Consider the following 19129-nt stretch of genomic DNA (forward strand, 5'->3'; position numbering starts at 1 on the left):
GAAACCCTAATTTTGAAATTATGAAACCGGAAAACTGTGGTGTTCAGACAGTGGATTCCGATGTGTGTTTGACTGACAAAACGACCTTATTTTGGTGCGAATATATTTTATGAGTAAACTTCAAGGTGTTTTCTGTGTTGTGTGTAAATTTCAGCCCCTTTTGATGAAAAATGAATTTTTAATAAATTTTTGAAGTCGACTGCGCAATTCTGCCAGAAACTTATATTCTCGCCCAGAAAGTTTCATTTTCTATCTGACCGACCAAATGGCCTCATTTTCATGTGAATTTTGAACTGGATGAACTTGAATGTGTCTACTGTGTTGTGACCAAATTTTAGCTTCATATGAGGTCGGATGGACTTTTGGTGATTTTTACAAACCAACTGCGCAGTTCTGCCAGATTTGTTGCTATTTTAAAATATCATTTGTTGCAAAGTTGGGTGAATTATATGATGCATGTAAGATTAAGGAATGTATCCTATGGCGTGATTATGTGTGATAATTGAGAAATATTATGGCATGTTTTCCTTATGTTGATGAATGTTGGGATGAGTAATTTAAGAGAACGATGAAAGGAACAATAGGACATGCATGATAATGTGAATTGATGGAAGGCTGAATTGTGTTATGATGTTGGCAATGGTTATTCTGTGTACGTGAGCTAAAGGAACGAGGGTTGCCTTAAGTTGGATATTGATTTGTTTAATCAAACAAGGTGGGCTTTCTTTTACAAATCTTTTTATTTTCCGAAAATATGATGTGGTGTTATAAGGGTTGTTTAACTTGTTATGTCATGCCATGTTGTTTTTGTTTGTGAGATTGTTGTCTGATGCCTAGTTCGTCTGAACTTGCTCCGTTAGGCTATAGGGCTGTGTTGTGAAACGAATTCGGGTCTGAGTAGGGCCGCAAAACCTACACTGGTGGGATCGTGAGCCGTCCTTGCTAGTCGGCCGGTCTCGTGGGCGAATAGTGTGGCCACACTTTCGTCGCACTGTGGTATGATGATTATGATTGATGGATTTATGAGAAAGTGGGGAGATTGACTGTCTGGCCAGACTTTGAAATATTTTTGTGTTCTTGTGATATTTCTTAACTACATGTAAAACACGAGATAACTGGTATGGATGACATAACTGTATAAAATGTTTTCGGCATGAGCCCATTAAGTATAACAAGTACTCAGCCCTACATGTGTTTTCCCTATAGGTCGATATTGATTCAACTCTGATCAAGAATGATCCAAGAATTGGGGTAGAAGAGTTTTTTTTATTTTGTTTACGCGGGAATGGTTTATGGGCTAAGAATCTTTTATAATACTTATATTAATATAACTACGTTAATATGACCCGACACAATATCATTTTATCAAGTAGAATATGTATGCATCCCTTCATAATTATTTTACGTTTCTCTACTCTAAATACTCCCTCCGTTTCTAATAATTCGTCACCATTTAATTCGATACGAATTTTAAAAAATGTAAGAAAGTTGGTTGAAAAAGTTGGTTGCATGTGGATTCTATTTTTATATATTAAATTTAAATTAAAATGTGAGTGTGAATAAGTTAGTGGAATGTAGGGTCCACCACCAAAAATGGTAAAAGTGAAAGGTGACAAATTTTAGTGATGGACGAAAATGAAAAATAGATGACAAATTTTTAGAGACGGAGGAATATTTATTACTCCCTCTGTCCTGCTAAAGTGATGGATTTCTTTTGAGCACGAGATTTAAGAAAATTATATATATTGAGTTAAAGTTGAGATAATAAAGTGTGAAAGAGGAAAAAGTAAGAGAGATAAAGAGAGAAAAGTAAGAGAGATGGAATAAAAAAAAAATGGTTAAAGTTTTGTTTTTTTTAAAAAGAAATTCATGACTTAGTAATGGAACAACCCAAAATAAAAAGTTGATTACTTGTGATGGAATGTTATTTTTGCAAAACAATATCCGATTTAGAGCGCTTCACTTATAGCTGGATGGAGGGAGTAATATGTTTAAAATAAATTATTAGAGGGGAACTATATTTAGCAATAGATAGATAGATTTAGTTCGAATCTCCTCGACTTCAGTATGCCCGTTGGACTTATTAATATGGGTGGGCACCCGTAAACCCAACCCGGAAATAAGAATAGAAAAATAATAATAATAATAATAATAATAATAAAAAATAGAAGAAATATGTGCCTCACGCCGCATCTGTTTCCCCACTCGCCATACCCTCGTTTTCCGCCTCCGGCTCACCGGAGTCTGCTCGCCGCCGCCTCGTCACCACCGTCTCCTTTTTTCAAGACTCGGGCGCCCTCAAGAATAATCACCCCTTTTCGATAGAATTTGAACACTTACAAAACAGTGATTGGACATCTCCGAATTGGGGCAACGAAGAGGGGGAAGGTAGAAGCTCAATATTTGAATTTGGTTCACTTGTGCTGCTTCGTTTTGTCGGAAAAGTTGCTATTTGATCTGTGCCATCTGTTTCTTAGATTAATTTTGGGGTTATAGTTTAGTTTACCGTTTTGATGTTAGGGGTTTTGGCGTATGATATGGTTCCCTTTGGTTCATTGACATTTTTATGATATACTTATATGAGTGTAATTGATTGTTGGATGGTGAGCTAGGGATGTAGTAGCTGGATTGAAAGTTAACAAAATTGTTTCTTTTCTTGAAAATGCATTTTAGCATTATAGAACAGGTGTATAATGGTGATTCTAGTCGACAATTAATGTAGGTGGTAGCACTTCTTTCAATTTCTAGGTTTTGCGTTTCTGTTAATTATGGAAAACCATATTACAAGAATTGGGGGTGTTAGACCCAAGTTAATGTGGAATCAATAAACTGAAAATGCCTACTATAACTATCTGATCATCTGAGGCAGAGGCCGGAAACCTTTTTCAACCTAACTTAATACCCATCATTGTGGAAGAGTTGGACTGTATCCTCATTAGAACAGTTGATATATAGTGAGATGTGCGCATGAAATCAACTAAGAGCACACATAAGGTCTCTATATCCAGTCAGGGATTATTTACTTTGGGTGATAAAAACAATTTAAACTAATTCCCACATACTTAATTGGATTATTAATTTTAAGCTTGTTTTATTATCTAATACTTCAAATAATCACATGCATTTATCATTTTAATCCATGATCGAATGTAAGTACTCCCTTAATGGTTTGGCTGAATATGATTTTGGACTGGGTGTGGCTTAGACACTATTGTGGATCAACAAAGTTTAGATTTGGAGAAAAAATGTTTGAGGTTCTTTTTTCTCTTAAGCGTTATTGACCTGAGGATGCATTTACTCATAAGACATTATATCATAACAAGTGAATCTAGTGCTTGTGAATGTTTAGATTTTGGTCTATACTGTACATATGAATTTGAATTTCTGTCCTCGACTCCATCTATAACAAGATTAATGACTGGTTGACTTGATTTTATGCATAGGTCATAACATGTAGTACAACTTTAGATGAATTTGATACATGGAGCAAACTAAACTACATCGAAGTGCTAAGCTAAATGATTGTCTATATGAATATCTTTTGGATGCAAGTAGTTGTTTGTTCCAGTGTTTGGTGTATCTTGTCATTTCTTGATCTTGCATGTTGCAAATATCATTTTTCTTCTGAATCAACGACATAGTCATTTTTAAGATAATGTATCTGTGTGTTTTGGGTTGAGAGATTAAACTTTCATGTAGGAGTAGTATTCTTTAGTGGGATAAGTATGATACTTTCATATACACGCAAATTTTCAGTTTTATTCATGGATTTGGGTTTAGACCACTTGCTTCACTGGTTGAACTGTAAAAGATGCAAGTCTTATTTCCATTGCTCCTGTTTGAAATTAGTAGAATGTAGTCATGTACATAAAAAGGACTGGAGAATTGCTATATATAGCTGTTAACAATAGCATTGGTGTATCTGTAGGTAATAGCCACTGATGACTGTTGAGGCATGTAATAAGCAAAAGCTAATGGATGATATGGATGACGATGATGGACCATTAGTTTTTAAAAGAAGTAGCTCTTCTTCTTCAAAGCAAAAACAGTCAAACTCAGAAACTAAAAGATCAGTCCCTCATAAACATGATCAACAACTAGGGAGGCCAGCATCAAATGCACGGCCACAAAATGGTCAGAATAACTCTGTTCAAAGGAGTAAGATAGTCCCTGCTTCTAAGACACCTCCAGATAGACCTCCTCCACTGAGCCAAAAATTATCTAATTCTCTTCCCAAGGAATCGGAAGTAAAGTCTACCAGGGTAGATTCTAGACCTTCCACTTCAATGAGAGGTGAGTTAACCTCTGTCAAGCGTCAGATTAAAGGTGAGAATTCTTTGAGTGGATCTACTTGTGGACCAAAGGAGGAATCGGAAGATTCTGAAGATGATAAACCCCTTAGTGCTAGGCTTCAGGCTGGCCGATCAAAGATCAACTCTGGCAATGCTGATAAAGGGGCTAATGCTTCAAATTTTAGACAAACATCAAAGATTCCCAAATCAGAAGATTCAGATGATGAAATGCCTTTGTCTTCTAAGTTTCGAGTTAAGGCTGCTGCTGGGGGTTCAACTAACAGATCTTCAACATCTGGTGAGAAAAAACCTCTGGTGGCAGAATGTGGTCAAAATGGTTCAGCATCAACAGATAGGAAATCTTCAACTGTTTTGAAGAAGAGAATTGTAGATAGTATAAAACCTTCAGACGCATCTTCTTTAAAAAGGCCCAAGTTATCTGAGACATCTACACCTCATAAAAATAAAGATTCGTCCATTAAAGCTGAAATGAAGGAAGAAGATGATGAAGATCATGTTCCAATATCACAAAGAATAAAGAAGACGGCTGTTGCAGAGAAGAAATCAGCACCGATCAAAAAATTGACTGCACCTACGACTCCAATAACCAAGAAGTTCAATAAAAAACCAAATAAGACAATTAAAAACACAAAGTATTCTGAGTCATCAAAGGTTCCTCCTAGCTCTGGTGAAGGGCAGAAGTGGACCACTTTGGTCCATAGTGGTGTGATTTTTCCACCTCCATACAAGCCTCACGGTGTCAAGATTCTCTATAAAGGGAAGCCTGTTGACTTGACCCCGGAACAGGAAGAGGTGCTCTCTCTCTCTCACACACACACACACATGCACACGCACATGCACACGCACACTTACCTATCTAGTGCATCTAGTCTTATGACAGCCTGTTTCCCCCAGTAATAATTTTTTGTAGAATTGCTTTTATTACTTGGAATCATATTAATGTCTTCATTTCTCCTATTTGCAGGTGGCGACAATGTTTGCAGTGATGCTTGATACTGAGTACATGGATAAGCCTAAGTTCAAAGAGAACTTCATGGATGACTGGCGGAAGATTTTGGGAAAAAATCACATTATTCAGAGCTTAGAACACTGTGATTTCACTCCAATATATGATTGGCATCAGAGTGAAAAGGAGAAGAAGAAACAGATGACAACGGAGGTGTGCTGGGGTTACATTTGATGACTTCATATATGAAATATTCGTCGATATTCATCCTATCTGATTCTATGCTTTATTTGTTTCTTGATAATTGTGTCTAATGTGCTATAAACATGGCCTCACATGACATTTACATGTTATCTCTTTCTTATTTTTTGGGGCGACATGATATCTTTTTCTTGATGTAACTGTTTATAAACATTTCTTTTCCTCATAAAAGAAAATAACACATTTGAAGCAAGATAAAACTGCAGACGGACGTGTTAGGTTTTTGATCCTATGTTGTTGTTGGAGCTCTGGAGATGTTTTATATGAAAATATTTGTTGGTGTATTTAAGATAGTCTTATTGAAAGAATGGCATATCATTTTAGTCAAGATTTCAACATGATGTAGTTTTGTGTTGCTTTCCGCATATAAGCTCAGGATAACATCAGATAAGTGGTTTTTGTTAGTTTCGTGACCCTTTTTCAGTTTTCAGCATGAAGTAAATGTGGTTATTTGTGTTGAAAAATATTGATTTGCTACAATCTTGGAACTGCAAGTGATGTTTTGTCTCGTCTTGATCATGTGCTAGGCTGCTAGCAGTCTCGTTCCGTCAACTCTTACTTTGTTTAGTTGGAAATTTTTCAATACAGCATCATGACCAGAAGCGGTGAGAACCTGAGAATCTAATCAATGAGTTAACAGAAACAAAAAAAAGAAAAAGAAATCAACCATGTGGCTGATTTTTAAATAGTTACTTCTTTATACGGACATGCCTTCTTCACTTCATCTTTCTTTTCACTGGGCAGGAGAAGAAAGCTCTGAAAGAGGAGAAACTGAAGCAAGAGGAAAAATATATGTGGGCCATTGTTGATGGTGTGAAAGAGAAGGTATAATTGTTATATTGATCTATGCTTGATCTCTTTTCCCAATCGCACATCTCAAATAGTCTATGCTTTTCTCTTTCAACATTATCCATATATCAACGGGTGGAAGATATGGTGTAGTTTTCTGTTGATCCCTTCCCGTACTTTCCCTAGTTCACTAAAAAATCGAAAGCTAAGGAAAAAAGGAAAAAAGGTCTTATTTTCTACTCATATAATGTGGTCAGTCAAACTGTTGAAAGACATCTTGTCACAATCTTTACTTAGAGCCCTACGGGTGTAGAACTGACCCTTCATTTTCTTTCTTCATTAACTAATAGCTATACTGAAACTTTTGTAATCATCTTTTTGATGTGCCTATTTACAGGTTGGAAACTTCAGAGTTGAACCACCTGGATTGTTCCGCGGCCGGGGTGAGCACCCAAAGGTGCACTGAAGTTTTCCTTCTAACAGTCGAGCATTGTTGTTAGTGTGAAAATTTAAGCTTTTACATATTTATATTGTTGATGACTTGATGATCAATACAGATGGGGAAACTGAAAAAAAGAATTCGCCCAAGTGACATAACCATCAATATTGGGAGGGATGCTCCAATTCCTGAGTGTCCTATCCATGGCCAAAGGTTCTGCTAATGACTCCTTTTGTTGAAATGCCAATAGAATGAACATTTTTTTTCTGGTTCAAGTTGGAACTTTTCTAAAATTAATACTCTTTGATCTTTATGGCTGGCAGCTGGAAAGAAATAAGACACGACAACACAGTGACATGGTTAGCTTTCTGGAACGACCCCATTAATCCGAAGGAATTCAAATATGTATTTCTTGCTGCAAGTAGTACCTTAAAAGGTCAAAGTGACAAAGAGAAGTATGAGAAAGCCAGGCTATTAAAGGTTATTCAAAACTCCAAGTCCAATTTTCTTACCTGCTGTTTTTGTTGGTTGTGAAGATTGGTGTACTAATTGTTTGCATGTTGTGGTTTTCTAATTAAGAACTATATACAAGGTATCCGCACAGCATATACCAAGGACTTTACAAGCAAAGATCCTACTAAGAAGCAGATAGCAGTAGCAACATATCTTATTGACAAACTGGCTCTTCGGGCAGGCAATGAGAAGGTATAAGTTGCAAGAGATTTTTAGTGTTTTATCATTCTTTAAATTTCTTTTGTCTTGTCTTGATGTCTTCTAATGTGTCCAAGCTTTAGTTTAAATGAGGATTACATAGCTTTTAATATCTTTTTTGGTTATAGGATGATGATGAAGCTGACACAGTAGGTTGCTGTACGTTAAAAGTTGAAAATGTGGAACCAGTGCCTCCAAATATCTTGAAGGTCCCCTTCCATCTTTGATACAACCTTTTCATATTCACTTTGCTATATAGTCTCCTTGATTAGATTCACTAGTTTGATGACTGCTGATTAAAAATTATTACAAAGAACTTCGTTATCCTGAAATTAGTACAAGAAGACAAGAAGTTGAGGTTTTGAAAGGAAGTTGGAAAATTTAGCCCTGCAATGCTTACTATACTCACCTCAAAGTTTTATGTTGAATTAACAAATTACAATTCCCTATGTGCAGTTTGATTTTCTTGGTAAAGATTCTATAAGGTATCAGAATGAAGTCGAGGTTGAAGTTGCTGTGTTCAGGGCAATCCAAGAGTTTCGGAATAGTCAGTAACAGTCCACTAAAATAATATGCATGTGACTCTGGTTTCTTATTGGTATATTATTTACATGCATATTGTATTATGTCCAGAGAAAAAAGGTGGAGATGATATATTTGACAAACTAGATACTAGTAAACTGAATGCTCATCTAAAGGAATTGATGCCTGGTCTCACTGCTAAGGTCTTTCGTACATACAATGCATCTATTACATTGGATGACATGGTAAGATGCAATTTGATTATTCTCTCTGTGGAATGTTTGTTCATTAATAAGTAGCGTTGATGTGCGCAAGTCTAATTTCTCATTCTCCTGCCATGCTGTGGGGATGGGAATGGGTTTCAGGTGAAAGAACGGCAGACGATTCATTTGGATGTCTTAAGAGATAACATTGTACTAAAGCATCCGTGTTCAAGAATTTTCCCAATATTGAGTCAATTTGAGTTCTAACCAAGAATTTTCCTGAAAAAGTAGAGCAATGCCTTTAGGAGCTAATGGTGGCTACTTTTGTAGTTTTTATTTATTTATCGTAGTTTTAGCAGAGTAATATTAAACCCCTCCTCTTATGTTTCTATCAAAGTTGATGTGAACTTGTACTTTTACTTGAAGTTGATTATAAATAAATTATGATGACAGATTTCTGTGAGCTATCTAAGAATTTTTTAGCTGTATAACCTTTTCTTGTTTGGCAGACAGCTATTCTCTTGCTTTTGGTATGAGTAACATATACGAGTAGTAATTAAATCAGCTGAATGAATATGTCATGTGTACCTTGCTGTTAAACATGCATATAGTGTACGGTATTTGATACATGATGCTGATGCCTCCATGTTTATGGAAACAGTTTTACTTTATTTCAAGTGTAATGAAACCTCAGCTTATACCTGTTCTTAATAGTTAATAATAGCTTAATAATTGAATTCTACTCTCGATAAATCTTGTTAATGACTTAATGCATGGATCCCCTTGCATACAGCTGAGCAGGGAGACAAAAGGGGGAGAAGTTGCTGAAAAAGTTGTTGTTTATCAGCATGCAAACAAGGAGGCAAGATTGTCAATTCTGATGATCTCTTTTTGTGTGAACTTCTATTATAAATGTCTAATTCTCTACATGTCTTTTTTAGGTTGCCATCATTTGTAATCATCAACGTACTGTCTCAAAGTCCCACAGCGCTCAGATGACGCGCTTGAATGAAAAGATAGACGAACTAAAGGTAATGTCATGAATCTATTAGCTAGTAACTAAAGTGAATCGGAAATATTAAATAATTTGGGGATATACTGCGGAGGCTGCATCCCTGGAGAAGGCTTCTGCATGGGCTCTGTTTTTGGTGACTGATGTATCACATTTGTTTCCTTCTTCTGTTTGGATGTTTTCCTTCTTGTATAAGCTCATGTCTATTTTCTATCAATTGTTGGTGAATTCAGGGTGTTTTGGAAGAATTGAGGACAGATTTGGCTAGGGTCAAAAAGGGGAAGCCCCCCTTGATGAGATCGGATGGGAAGTCGAAAAGGAATTTAAATCCTGATTCGTAAGTAAATGGCTTGCTTTGTGGGCTAGTTAGGCATATGGTAGGGGCTACACGTAGCTTATGATGTTACTGTTGTGCAGATTGGAGAAAAAGATATCTCAAACCACAGCAAAGATTGAAAAAATGGAAAGAGATAAGGATACAAAAGAGGATCTAAAAACTGTAGCATTGGGTACGTCAAAGATCAACTATCTTGATCCTAGGATCACCGTTGCATGGTGCAAACGCCATGAAGTTCCTATTGAGAAGGTGAGCTTTGGGTTGCTAGCTTCAAATCTGTTTTTCATCCTTTTCCATCAATAATGGTTGGTTTCTTTTTATGTTGTGCAGATTTTTAACAAGTCCTTACTGGCAAAATTCGCCTGGGCAATGGATGTCGATCCAGGTTTCAGATTCTAAATTGTATGTTGGTTGTGTTCCATAAGCCCAGAGAGATGGAGTGAGAATGTCGAAAACGGAGTAAAGCAGAAACATTTTGTTAACAGGCATCTGCCTACAAGTGAAATTTGAAGATCCTTATTTCATTGTACGATCTCGATGAAATTGCGGGGCCGTAGCTCCCATCTGAGAGTTCATTTTGACCATTGAATTCGAGAAATTCAGCTCATCGTTTACGCTCTCTTTAACTCCCCATATTTTAGATCCAGCGAGTGATAACACATCTTCGATGAACATTCTTTTGATTTATGGCATTATAGAATATAATGATATTTTTGGCAACACTACCTAAATTTTATAGTAATTCTTTTGGTTGTTGCAGCTGATACTAGCCTAAAAGCTTGTATTGTAAATTGATAAATATCCCTTTACTTACTTGAAAATGCGTAGTTGCTTCGAAACAAATACTACTATCAATTTACAGTTGGCAGTGGTGCCCTAATCAATTTTTACAATTGGTATAATAAAAAAAGTTAAGTGATAATTAATGCTAATAACGTATAGTTAAGTTGAAAATACTCGAAAAATAATGCTATTCTATGAATTGACCTATCAACTACCACATTAAAAAGAGATTCTAGACAGACAATTCGACTAATCGTTTTCAGTCTGAAGAAGCATAGACCACTAAATTATTATTAACCTTTTTATGTTGGAAATTTTTTGGCGTAATAGTTTTATGAGCTGTTTTTTCAGAGTTTTATATAAATTTATGTGGAAATTATGGAGTTTGTTCCATTTAAAAAGTCAATTTCATTCGCACGTGTACTACTTATTTTTGTATTTCTACACTCCACTTGATGTAAAATGTCGGCATAACAAGATTGTGTGACGGATAATCAATCAATTCGATTCTGTATATTTTGGGGGGAACAGTTTGTTGTGTACACAGATGATGAAATAGAAAATAATTAATTTTGACTTAATTGGCTATAATAAAACAAAAAAAGAGAAAAAAGGACAGATGCAATAATTCAGAAGCAAAAACTGATTAAGAGGCAAACGCATTAGGGCATCTGCAATGGTGCGGATGTCCCGGCGGAATTCCCCGCGCAATTATCAAAAACACCTCCTGCCATGTCATAAGGACTTCTCACTGCACTGCCACGTCATACGGACTTCCCACTGTACAGTGGCGGAATTCCCCTGCGGAATTCCCGACGGAATTCCCACATTAAAAAAAACACAAATTCACTAATTAAACAATTTCCGGAAGTAAACAATTTACGTAATTAAAATTTCGACGAAAATAAGGAAAAATTTTCATTAAAATAAGAAAAGTACATTTCACCAAATAAAAAAAATATATTTCAATAATTAAAAACTACATCAACGACGACCCTTACGTTGCCACACTTATTCAATAATATTGTTCTGGAGTCGAACGTGGGCTTGTTTTTGGCGCATGTCGGCAAATGCACGGACTCGATCGACGTCGTCATGGGGAATCCCCATGCGTACATTGCTAGTGGCCACGTCGTGGCTTGGACCCACAGCATCAGCATCATCATTGGCCCAATCGGTCAGTGCTGGACCTTCATCTTCGACGATCATGTTGTGCATGATAATACATGCGTACATGATGTCGGCGACGCTGTCAACGTACCACAGCCGTGATGGACCCTTCACTGCCGCCCATCGAGCCTGGAGCACACCAAATGCCCGCTCCACATCCTTGCGCGCTGCCTCCTGACGTTGCGCAAAGTATACCTTCTTCGCATCCGTTGGGCATCTGATCGTCTTCACAAAGACGGGCCACATCGGGTATATCCCATCCGCCAAATAATAGCCCATGTTGTGCTGGCGACGAAGTTGACGGCCGGACCGACGCCCATGCACTGGTCGTTGAAAAGGGGCGACGACTGGAGGGCGTTGATGTCGTTGTTCGACCCGGCTACTCCAAAATAGGCATGTCATATCCACAACCGGTAGTCAGCTACCACTTCAAGGATCATCGTGGGATTCTTGGTCTTGAAACCGGTAGTGTACATCCCTTTCCATGCAGCGGGGCAGTTCTTCCATTCCCAGTGCATACAATCTATGCTGCCCAGCATCCCCGGGAAGCCGTGCTGAGCCCTGTGCATATCCAGCAGAGCCTGACAATCTTCGGGGGTAGGCTTCCGAAGATACTTATCTCCGAATATCTCCCTAACGCCCTGACAAAAATACTTCAGGCAGTCGCGGGCTGTCGACTCGTTGATGTGGAGGTACTCGTCGAACATGTCCGCCGCACCTCCGTACGCTAACTGCCTGAGTGCGGCAGTGCACTTCTGAATCGGTGTGTGGCCGGGTGACAAACTCATATTTTCATAGGTGCAATTGGTATGTTGAAGTGCTAAATGTTAATTTTATCACTCGATATTGTCTTCATCTAACCGATTATTATACCTTTGGAGTTCTATGTGTTTTGTTGAGTGTTCTAGGAAAGATAGGTGAAAAGAAGAGAAAATGGAGCATAAGTGTTCAGAGGCAGCAGGGGCACGAGAAGAAGGACCCGGGCGGGTCGAATTTACAGTGCAAAAATATAACCCGGCCGGGTAGGGCCTGAGTCCAGCAACGACCCTAAAATGGGGACCCGGCCGGGTTTAATTTCCAGTTCAAAAATACAACCCGGCCGGGTAGGAGTGTCTGACGCGTCTGAAGCTGAAAACGCGATTTTGAAGTGAATGAAATAGAGAAAATGCCTAGGGTTCGAAAGACATTCTACCTACCGCCTACCACACGCACTCACACCCTCAAGAACACCTTTGAGAGAAAGATTTGAAGTTTGGAGACTCTATATCGGAAGATTGAAGCTTCATTCCATAGATTGATCTCACAGGAGTACTTAGTATCTATATTTCATGTATTTGTTGAATTTCTTTGTGTTGAATATGATTTTCTTCATAAACATGAGTAGCTAAACATCTCTTGTAGAATTCTTGGTGATGATGCACTAATTTCATAGTTTTTATCCGATTGATTTTGTTCTTGCCTTGCTCTTGTAGTTATTTGATTATTCTTGGGTTTATTCATTTCAATTGCTTGATCACTACTTGATTGTGTAGGATTAATTAGATTAATCGGGAGATGAAATAGTTAATCCGGAAAGAAGAATAGTTCACACCTTTATACAATAGAACTCGGGAGAGTTGAGGTTTTGAGTGAGGTCATTAACCTAATCAAACTTTTGGGAGTTAGAGGTTTTAGGATTAGAAGAGGACTTCAATTCTAGCATCTAATCTACAGGTTTCTCACCTCGGGAGGGGGTTTAATCTATAATCGTGGTTGACTTAGTAACTCTAGAGACACCAAAAGGTAGGGCGAGTCAATTGGATAAGAGCTTGGAATTGTGCATCGGATCCTTGAGTTCTACAATTTCTCCATATTATCTTTCATTATCACACCGTGTTTTCTAGTCCTTAATTGATACTTGCTTATTATATGCTTTTATTAGTTGTTAGAACAAACCAAACTGCAATTGATTGTCTAGATAGTAGTCGATCTTTGTTCGTGGTAGTTAAGTTGATACAAAATTGTCTCTGTGGGATACGATACTCTTGCTTACTGATTGCTACACTAGCCCCGTACACTTGCGGGTATAACTTGTGTTAAAATAAGTTGAGTCAAGTTTTTGGCGCCGTTGCCGGGGACAATTGTGTGTCATTATAGCTTAATATCGTGATAATAATTGAGATTACTAATCTAGATTTTACTTGCTTTATTTTTAATTTTTATTTTTGAGTTCTCTAATAGATGTGTTTCCTTGTTCAGGGTGTATGCACACGCGTTCTAAAGGTCCACCTCTAGAGCCTATCGATCTCGAGATCGAAGCATCCAACAGAAGGAGGAACGCGCAGAGAAGGTTAAACCAAAGGATTCGGGTTTCTTCACCCGCGCACAGGCGTCTACCTTCTCCTATCCAGAGAACTCCATCACCCAGTCCATCTCCACCTCCACCTCCGTCACCTATCCAGTACGAGCCTCATTCTCCAATTCTAATGGAGAACGGCGTGGAGAACAATAATGAGGATCCTGTCATTCGTGAACTCCGTCTACAGCTGGCTAACATGCAGAGGCAACTGAATGAGCAGAACGCGAGGCCAGAGCCCGTACAGAATCAGTTTGCCTACAGACAGATCACTAATCCACCAGTCAACAATGCGGGGATAGCGGCCAACAGCTTTGAATTGAGACCGGGGTTGATAGACAGAGCAGAAGCAAACGCATTTGGTGGGACAGGTTCAGAAGATGCCAACAAGCACCTCACCAAGTTCATACAGATCAGCAACACAGTAAAGGCGAATGAGGTCACAGATGAGCAAGTCCGCCTCCGATTATTTCCATTCTCTTTGAAAGACGAGGCGAGGGACTGGTATGACAGCATGTGTCCTAATTCTATGCCCACATGGGATGCAATGGTGGAGCTGTTCTTGGAGAAATACTATCCACCTAGCGAGGCACTCAAACGCCAAGCTGAGGTCATTCAATACAAGATGCACCCTCAGGAGAATATCATGGAGGCTTGGAAAAGGTTCAAGCAGCTGATGAGAAGATGCCCCAATCACGGGCTAACTCCGGGACAACAGATCTTAACCTTCTACAGGGGAGGCACGCTGGAAGCAATGCGTGAACTAAACATGAGCGCCGGAGGATCTCTCTTGAAATTGGGGGAAGCTGAAGCACTTGAAGTGATTGAGAGGGTGGCTTCAAATGATGATGGATGGAGAAATGACAGAAGCAAATCTTATAGGGTGGCATCCACCTCCGATAATGATAGGATGGATGCAATATCCAAGCAGCTGGAATTCATAACTGACAAGCTTGGGCATATGGGAACGAGTCAGGTTGGGACTGAGATGCAACAAGGAGTCGAAGATGTGAACTACGTTCATTAGGGTGGCAACAACAGAAATTTCAACAATTACCGCCCCAACCAAGGAGGAGGCAATTACAACCACTATGGGAACAAGGTGCATCCCAACTTGTCCTACGGGAACCCGAATAATGCCCTGCAACCACCACCCGGATTCCAGGTATCAAATGGCCAAATCGTAGAACCGAAGAAGGATGAGCTGAAAGATGTGCTAATGGCCTTTATGAAGCAAACAGGAGAGTGCATGAAGGACTCCAACAAACGGCTAGTGCAGGTTGAAGCTAATGTGAATGACCTGAATATTCACATGAAGAGCATCGATAACCAAATGAGCCAGATTTCACAGGCCGTGGGTATTCAGCATCAACCGGGCCAATTTCCGTCACAAACGGTTGTAAATCCTAAAGACTTTAAGGATTGCAAAGCCATCAATCTTAGGAGTGGAAAGAGCTATGAAGGCCCAACCATGCCTACAGAGAAGGAGGGGATCTCTAAAGAAGAGACAGTTGTAGAAGAGGTGGTGGAAGAAGAAGAAGCAGTGGAAAAGGTGCCGCCTCCTAAGGCGAGTACCGTGATACCTGCACCCCCTGCTGAGGTCAAGATCCCTTTTCCACAGCGCGTGCAGAAGAAGAAACTAGATGATCAATTCTCTAGGTTTCTTGACATATTCAGGAAGGTGCACATCAACATTCCGTTGGTAGAGGCGTTACAGCAAATGCCTAGCTATGCAAAATTTTTGAAGGAAGTGATCTCCAAGAAGCGGAGGTGGGTGGAGCACGAGACCGTCAACCTGACAGAGAGCTGCAGTGCTATTATCCAGAAGAAGCTGCCCGCTAAGATGAAAGACCCTGGAAGCTTCACTATATCATGCATCGTGGGGGATAGCCAAGTGGGCAAGGCTCTATGTGATTTGGGAGCGAGCATTAACCTTATGCCTTTCTCATTCTTTCAGAAGTTGAAGATTGGGACACTGAGGCCCACTACCATCACACTCCAGATGGCCGACCGATCTGTGTCGTATCCTAGGGGGATTGTTGAAGATATACTCGTCAAAGTCAATAATTTCATATTCCCCGCTGATTTTGTGGTGCTTGATATGGAGGAAGACCGGCATGTCCCTCTCATCCTGGGAAGACCTTTCCTCGCTACAGGGAAGGCAATGATTGATGTGCAGAAGGGAGAGCTCACACTCCGACTTAATGATGAAAGTGTCACATTCTCTATCTACAATGCGATGCAAAGACATGATGACGAGGATGCAGAGAGAGTGGAGCACTGCAACATGGTTGAAGTGGTCGATGACTGTGTGAGAGGGGTGGCCCGAGCCATCTCCCCACAAGATCAATTGGAGCGATGCCTATCGCAATCTATCTTTTCTCCTTATTATACTGATGTTATTGAGCCTAATGATGATTTATTGAATTTTGTAGGGGCTCTTAACTCGGCTGAGGAAGTCCCAAAGTTTCGACAGAAATTCCAGCCATTAAGGGATCCGAATGAGGAGGAGAAGAAAGAAGAGAAGAAAGAGGAGCTTAAGCCGTTGCCTTCACACCTTAAGTATGCATTTCTCGGGGAGAATGCTACTTATCCGGTAATTGTATCATCCTCACTCAATACTAATGAACTTGATAAATTGCTGAGAGTGCTTAGGAAGCATAGGGGTGCAATTGGGTGGTCTATCTCGGACCTTAAGGGGATAAGTCCTACTGTTTGTATGCATAGAATTCTCTTAGAAGAGGGGTCTAAACCCAAGGCTCAAAACCAAAGGAGACTTAACCCCATAATGCAAGATGTTGTTAGGAAGGAGGTGTTGAAGTGGTTAGATGCCGGGATTGTTTATGCAATATCTGACAGTGATTGGGTGAGTCCTACCCAAGTGGTAGCTAAGAAAGGGGGAATGACAGTAGTGAAAGAGGGAGATGATGAAATGATAGCCACTAGGTTGGTGACCGGGTGGAGAGTATGCATAGATTATAGAGCCCTCAATGCTGCGACTAGGAAAGACCATTTTCCCCTCCCATTCATTGACCAGATGTTAGATAGGTTGGCGGGGTATGAGTATTATTGCTTTCTAGATGGCTACTCCGGATATAATCAGATCTTGATTGCCCCAGAGGATCAGTATAAATCTGCTTTTATTTGTCCTTATGGTGTTTATGCTTTCAGGAGAATGTCATTTGGCCTTTGCAATGCCCCAGCCACCTTCCAAAGGTGCATGATGTCCATCTTTCACGACATGGTGGAAGATATTATGGAAGTCTTTATGGACGATTTCTCCGTCTATGGTAGCTCCTTTGATCATTGTTTGGAAAATCTAACCCGTGTTTTGCAGAGGTGTGAAGAGACGAACTTGGTGCTCAATTGGGAGAAATGTCACTTTATGGTGAGAGATGGTATTGTGCTTGGGCACAAGATATCTGCAGGAGGACTCGAGGTGGACAGGGCCAAGATCGTGGCGATTGAGCAGTTGCCACCACCATCCAATGAGAAGGCTGTGAGGAGTTTCCTTGGACACGCCGGGTTTTACAGGCGTTTTATTAAGGATTTCTCTAAGATAGCAAGGCCTTTATGTCATTTACTTGCGAAGGATGTTAAGTTTGAATTTTCTCTTGAATGTTTGCAGGCATTCGAGACATTGAAGAAGGCGCTTGTGAGTGCACCCGTGCTTATCTCACCGGATTGGTCACAACCGTTCGAGATAATGTGTGATGCCAGTGACGTAGCAGTGGGATCGGCTTTGGGACAGAAAAGAGACAAGCTATTCAGGGTGATCTACTATGCCAGCCGGACACTGGACCCCGCGCAAGCAAATTACACTACTACAGAAAAGGAGATGTTGGTGGTGGTATACTAGTTCGACAAGTTCCGTCCCTATCTCATCGGGGCGAAAACTATTGTGTTCACCGACCATGCCGCCATCCGTCACCTCTTTGTCAAGATAGATGCCAAGCCGAGGTTGATAAGATGGGTCCTGCTACTGCAGGAATTTGATTTAGAGATCCGGGACCGGAAGGGATGCGAGAATGTGGTGGCCGACCACTTATCGAGATTGGAGCACTGTTTTGAAGGTGAAAATCTAAAGGTGCCCATCAATGAAGAATTTCCCGATGAGCATCTTTTCTTTGCTCAAGGCTCATCTCCGTGGTACGCCGATATTGTGAACTTTTTGGTGGCAAGAGTCATCCCCGAAGAGTACAAGGAATATCAAAAGAAGAAGTTCTTCCACGACGTCAAGTTCTACTTTTGGGATGAGCCGTTATTGTTTAGGCGATGTGCCGACATGGTGATAAGAAGATGCATTCCCGAAGATGAATGGGAACTTGTGATGAGGAAGTGCCACTCTAGTCCTAGTGGAGGACATTTTGGAGCTAACCGAACGGCGATGAAAGTGCTCCAATGTGGATTTTATTGGCCGAGTATCTATGGAGATTATCAAACCTTTGTGCTTCATTGCAACGAATGTCAAAGGACCGGGGGAGTTTCGAAGAAGAAAGAGATGCCCATGACGACTATAGTGGAGGTGGAGCTCTTTGATGTATGGGGGATCGACTTCATGGGTCCCTTTCCACCTTCATCCGGGCATCAATACATACTCTTGGCGATTGACTATGTCTCAAGGTGGGTAGAGGCTATCCCCACCCACGCCAACTCCTCCAAGGTCGTGATTACCTTTGTGCAAAAGAACATCTTCACAAGATTCGGGGCTCCAAGAGCTTTGATTAGTGATGGAGGGTCCCACTTCAAGAATAGGTGGCTCGAGCTTGTGTTACAAAAATTTGGTGTCAAGCACCGAATTACTACCCCCTATCATCCTCAAGCAAATGGTCAAACGGAGCTAGCTAATAGAGAGATTAAGGGGATACTTGAGAAGACGGTGAATGCCAATAGGAAGGATTGGTCTATGAAGCTCGACGATGCTCTTTGGGCATATAGGACGGCGTACAAGACGCCGATTGGCATGTCACCATATCAATTGGTGTTTGGCAAATCTTGCCATCTTCCCGTGGAGCTAGAACATAAGTCTTATTGGGCGGTGAAGCAATTCAATGCCGACTACTACAAGGCGGGGAAGGAGAGACAACTCCACCTTAACCTTCTTGACGAGTTTAGAAATGAGGCATTTGAGAACTCTTCCATCTATAAGGAGCGTCTCAAAAACTATCATGACAAGATGATCGAGAAGAGGGAGTTCTTCCCGAGGGATTCCGTGCTACTCTTCAATGCACGAATGAAGCTCTTTCCCGGAAAACTCAAGTCCAAGTGGTCCGGACCGTTCAAGGTGAAAACGGTGATGAAGAATGGA

General features: G+C 40.2%; 1 protein-coding gene across 2 annotated transcripts; it reads left to right on the top strand.

The window, feature by feature from the left end:
- Window positions 1–2182: 2182 nt before the first annotated feature.
- On the top strand, window positions 2183–10275 carry LOC121741538 (DNA topoisomerase 1 alpha-like). 2 transcript variants are annotated; one of them, XM_042134348.1, is made up of 16 exons: window positions 2183–2388; window positions 3929–5105; window positions 5278–5472; window positions 6265–6345; window positions 6707–6766; window positions 6867–6961; window positions 7072–7228; window positions 7328–7453; window positions 7588–7668; window positions 7916–8006; window positions 8093–8226; window positions 8978–9046; window positions 9126–9215; window positions 9430–9533; window positions 9614–9782; window positions 9864–10275. In XM_042134348.1, the coding sequence occupies exons 2-16, from the start codon at window positions 3942–3944 to the stop codon at window positions 9930–9932; spliced, it is 2685 nt and encodes an 894-aa protein (XP_041990282.1). In that variant the 5' UTR covers window positions 2183–2388; window positions 3929–3941; the 3' UTR covers window positions 9933–10275. The 2 variants fall into 2 exon arrangements, with proteins under 2 accessions (XP_041990282.1, XP_041990284.1); XM_042134350.1 differs by lacking the exons at window positions 7916–8006; window positions 8093–8226.
- The last annotated feature ends 8854 nt before the right edge of the window (window positions 10276–19129 follow it).

Source organism: Salvia splendens, chromosome 7, assembly GCF_004379255.2.
Source record: "Salvia splendens isolate huo1 chromosome 7, SspV2, whole genome shotgun sequence".
NCBI lineage: Eukaryota > Viridiplantae > Streptophyta > Magnoliopsida > Lamiales > Lamiaceae > Salvia > Salvia splendens.

Bases quoted from the DNA above. Each gene is read 5' to 3' on its own strand.
- LOC121741538 (XM_042134348.1), top strand. From the start codon at position 3,942: ATGACTGTTGAGGCATGTAATAAGCAAAAGCTAATGGATGATATGGAT. The intron at 6,767-6,866 runs GTGCACTGAAGT...TGATCAATACAG, and splicing joins GCCGGGGTGAGCACCCAAAG to ATGGGGAAACTGAAAAAAAG. The intron at 6,962-7,071 runs GTTCTGCTAATG...TATGGCTGGCAG, and splicing joins TGTCCTATCCATGGCCAAAG to CTGGAAAGAAATAAGACACG.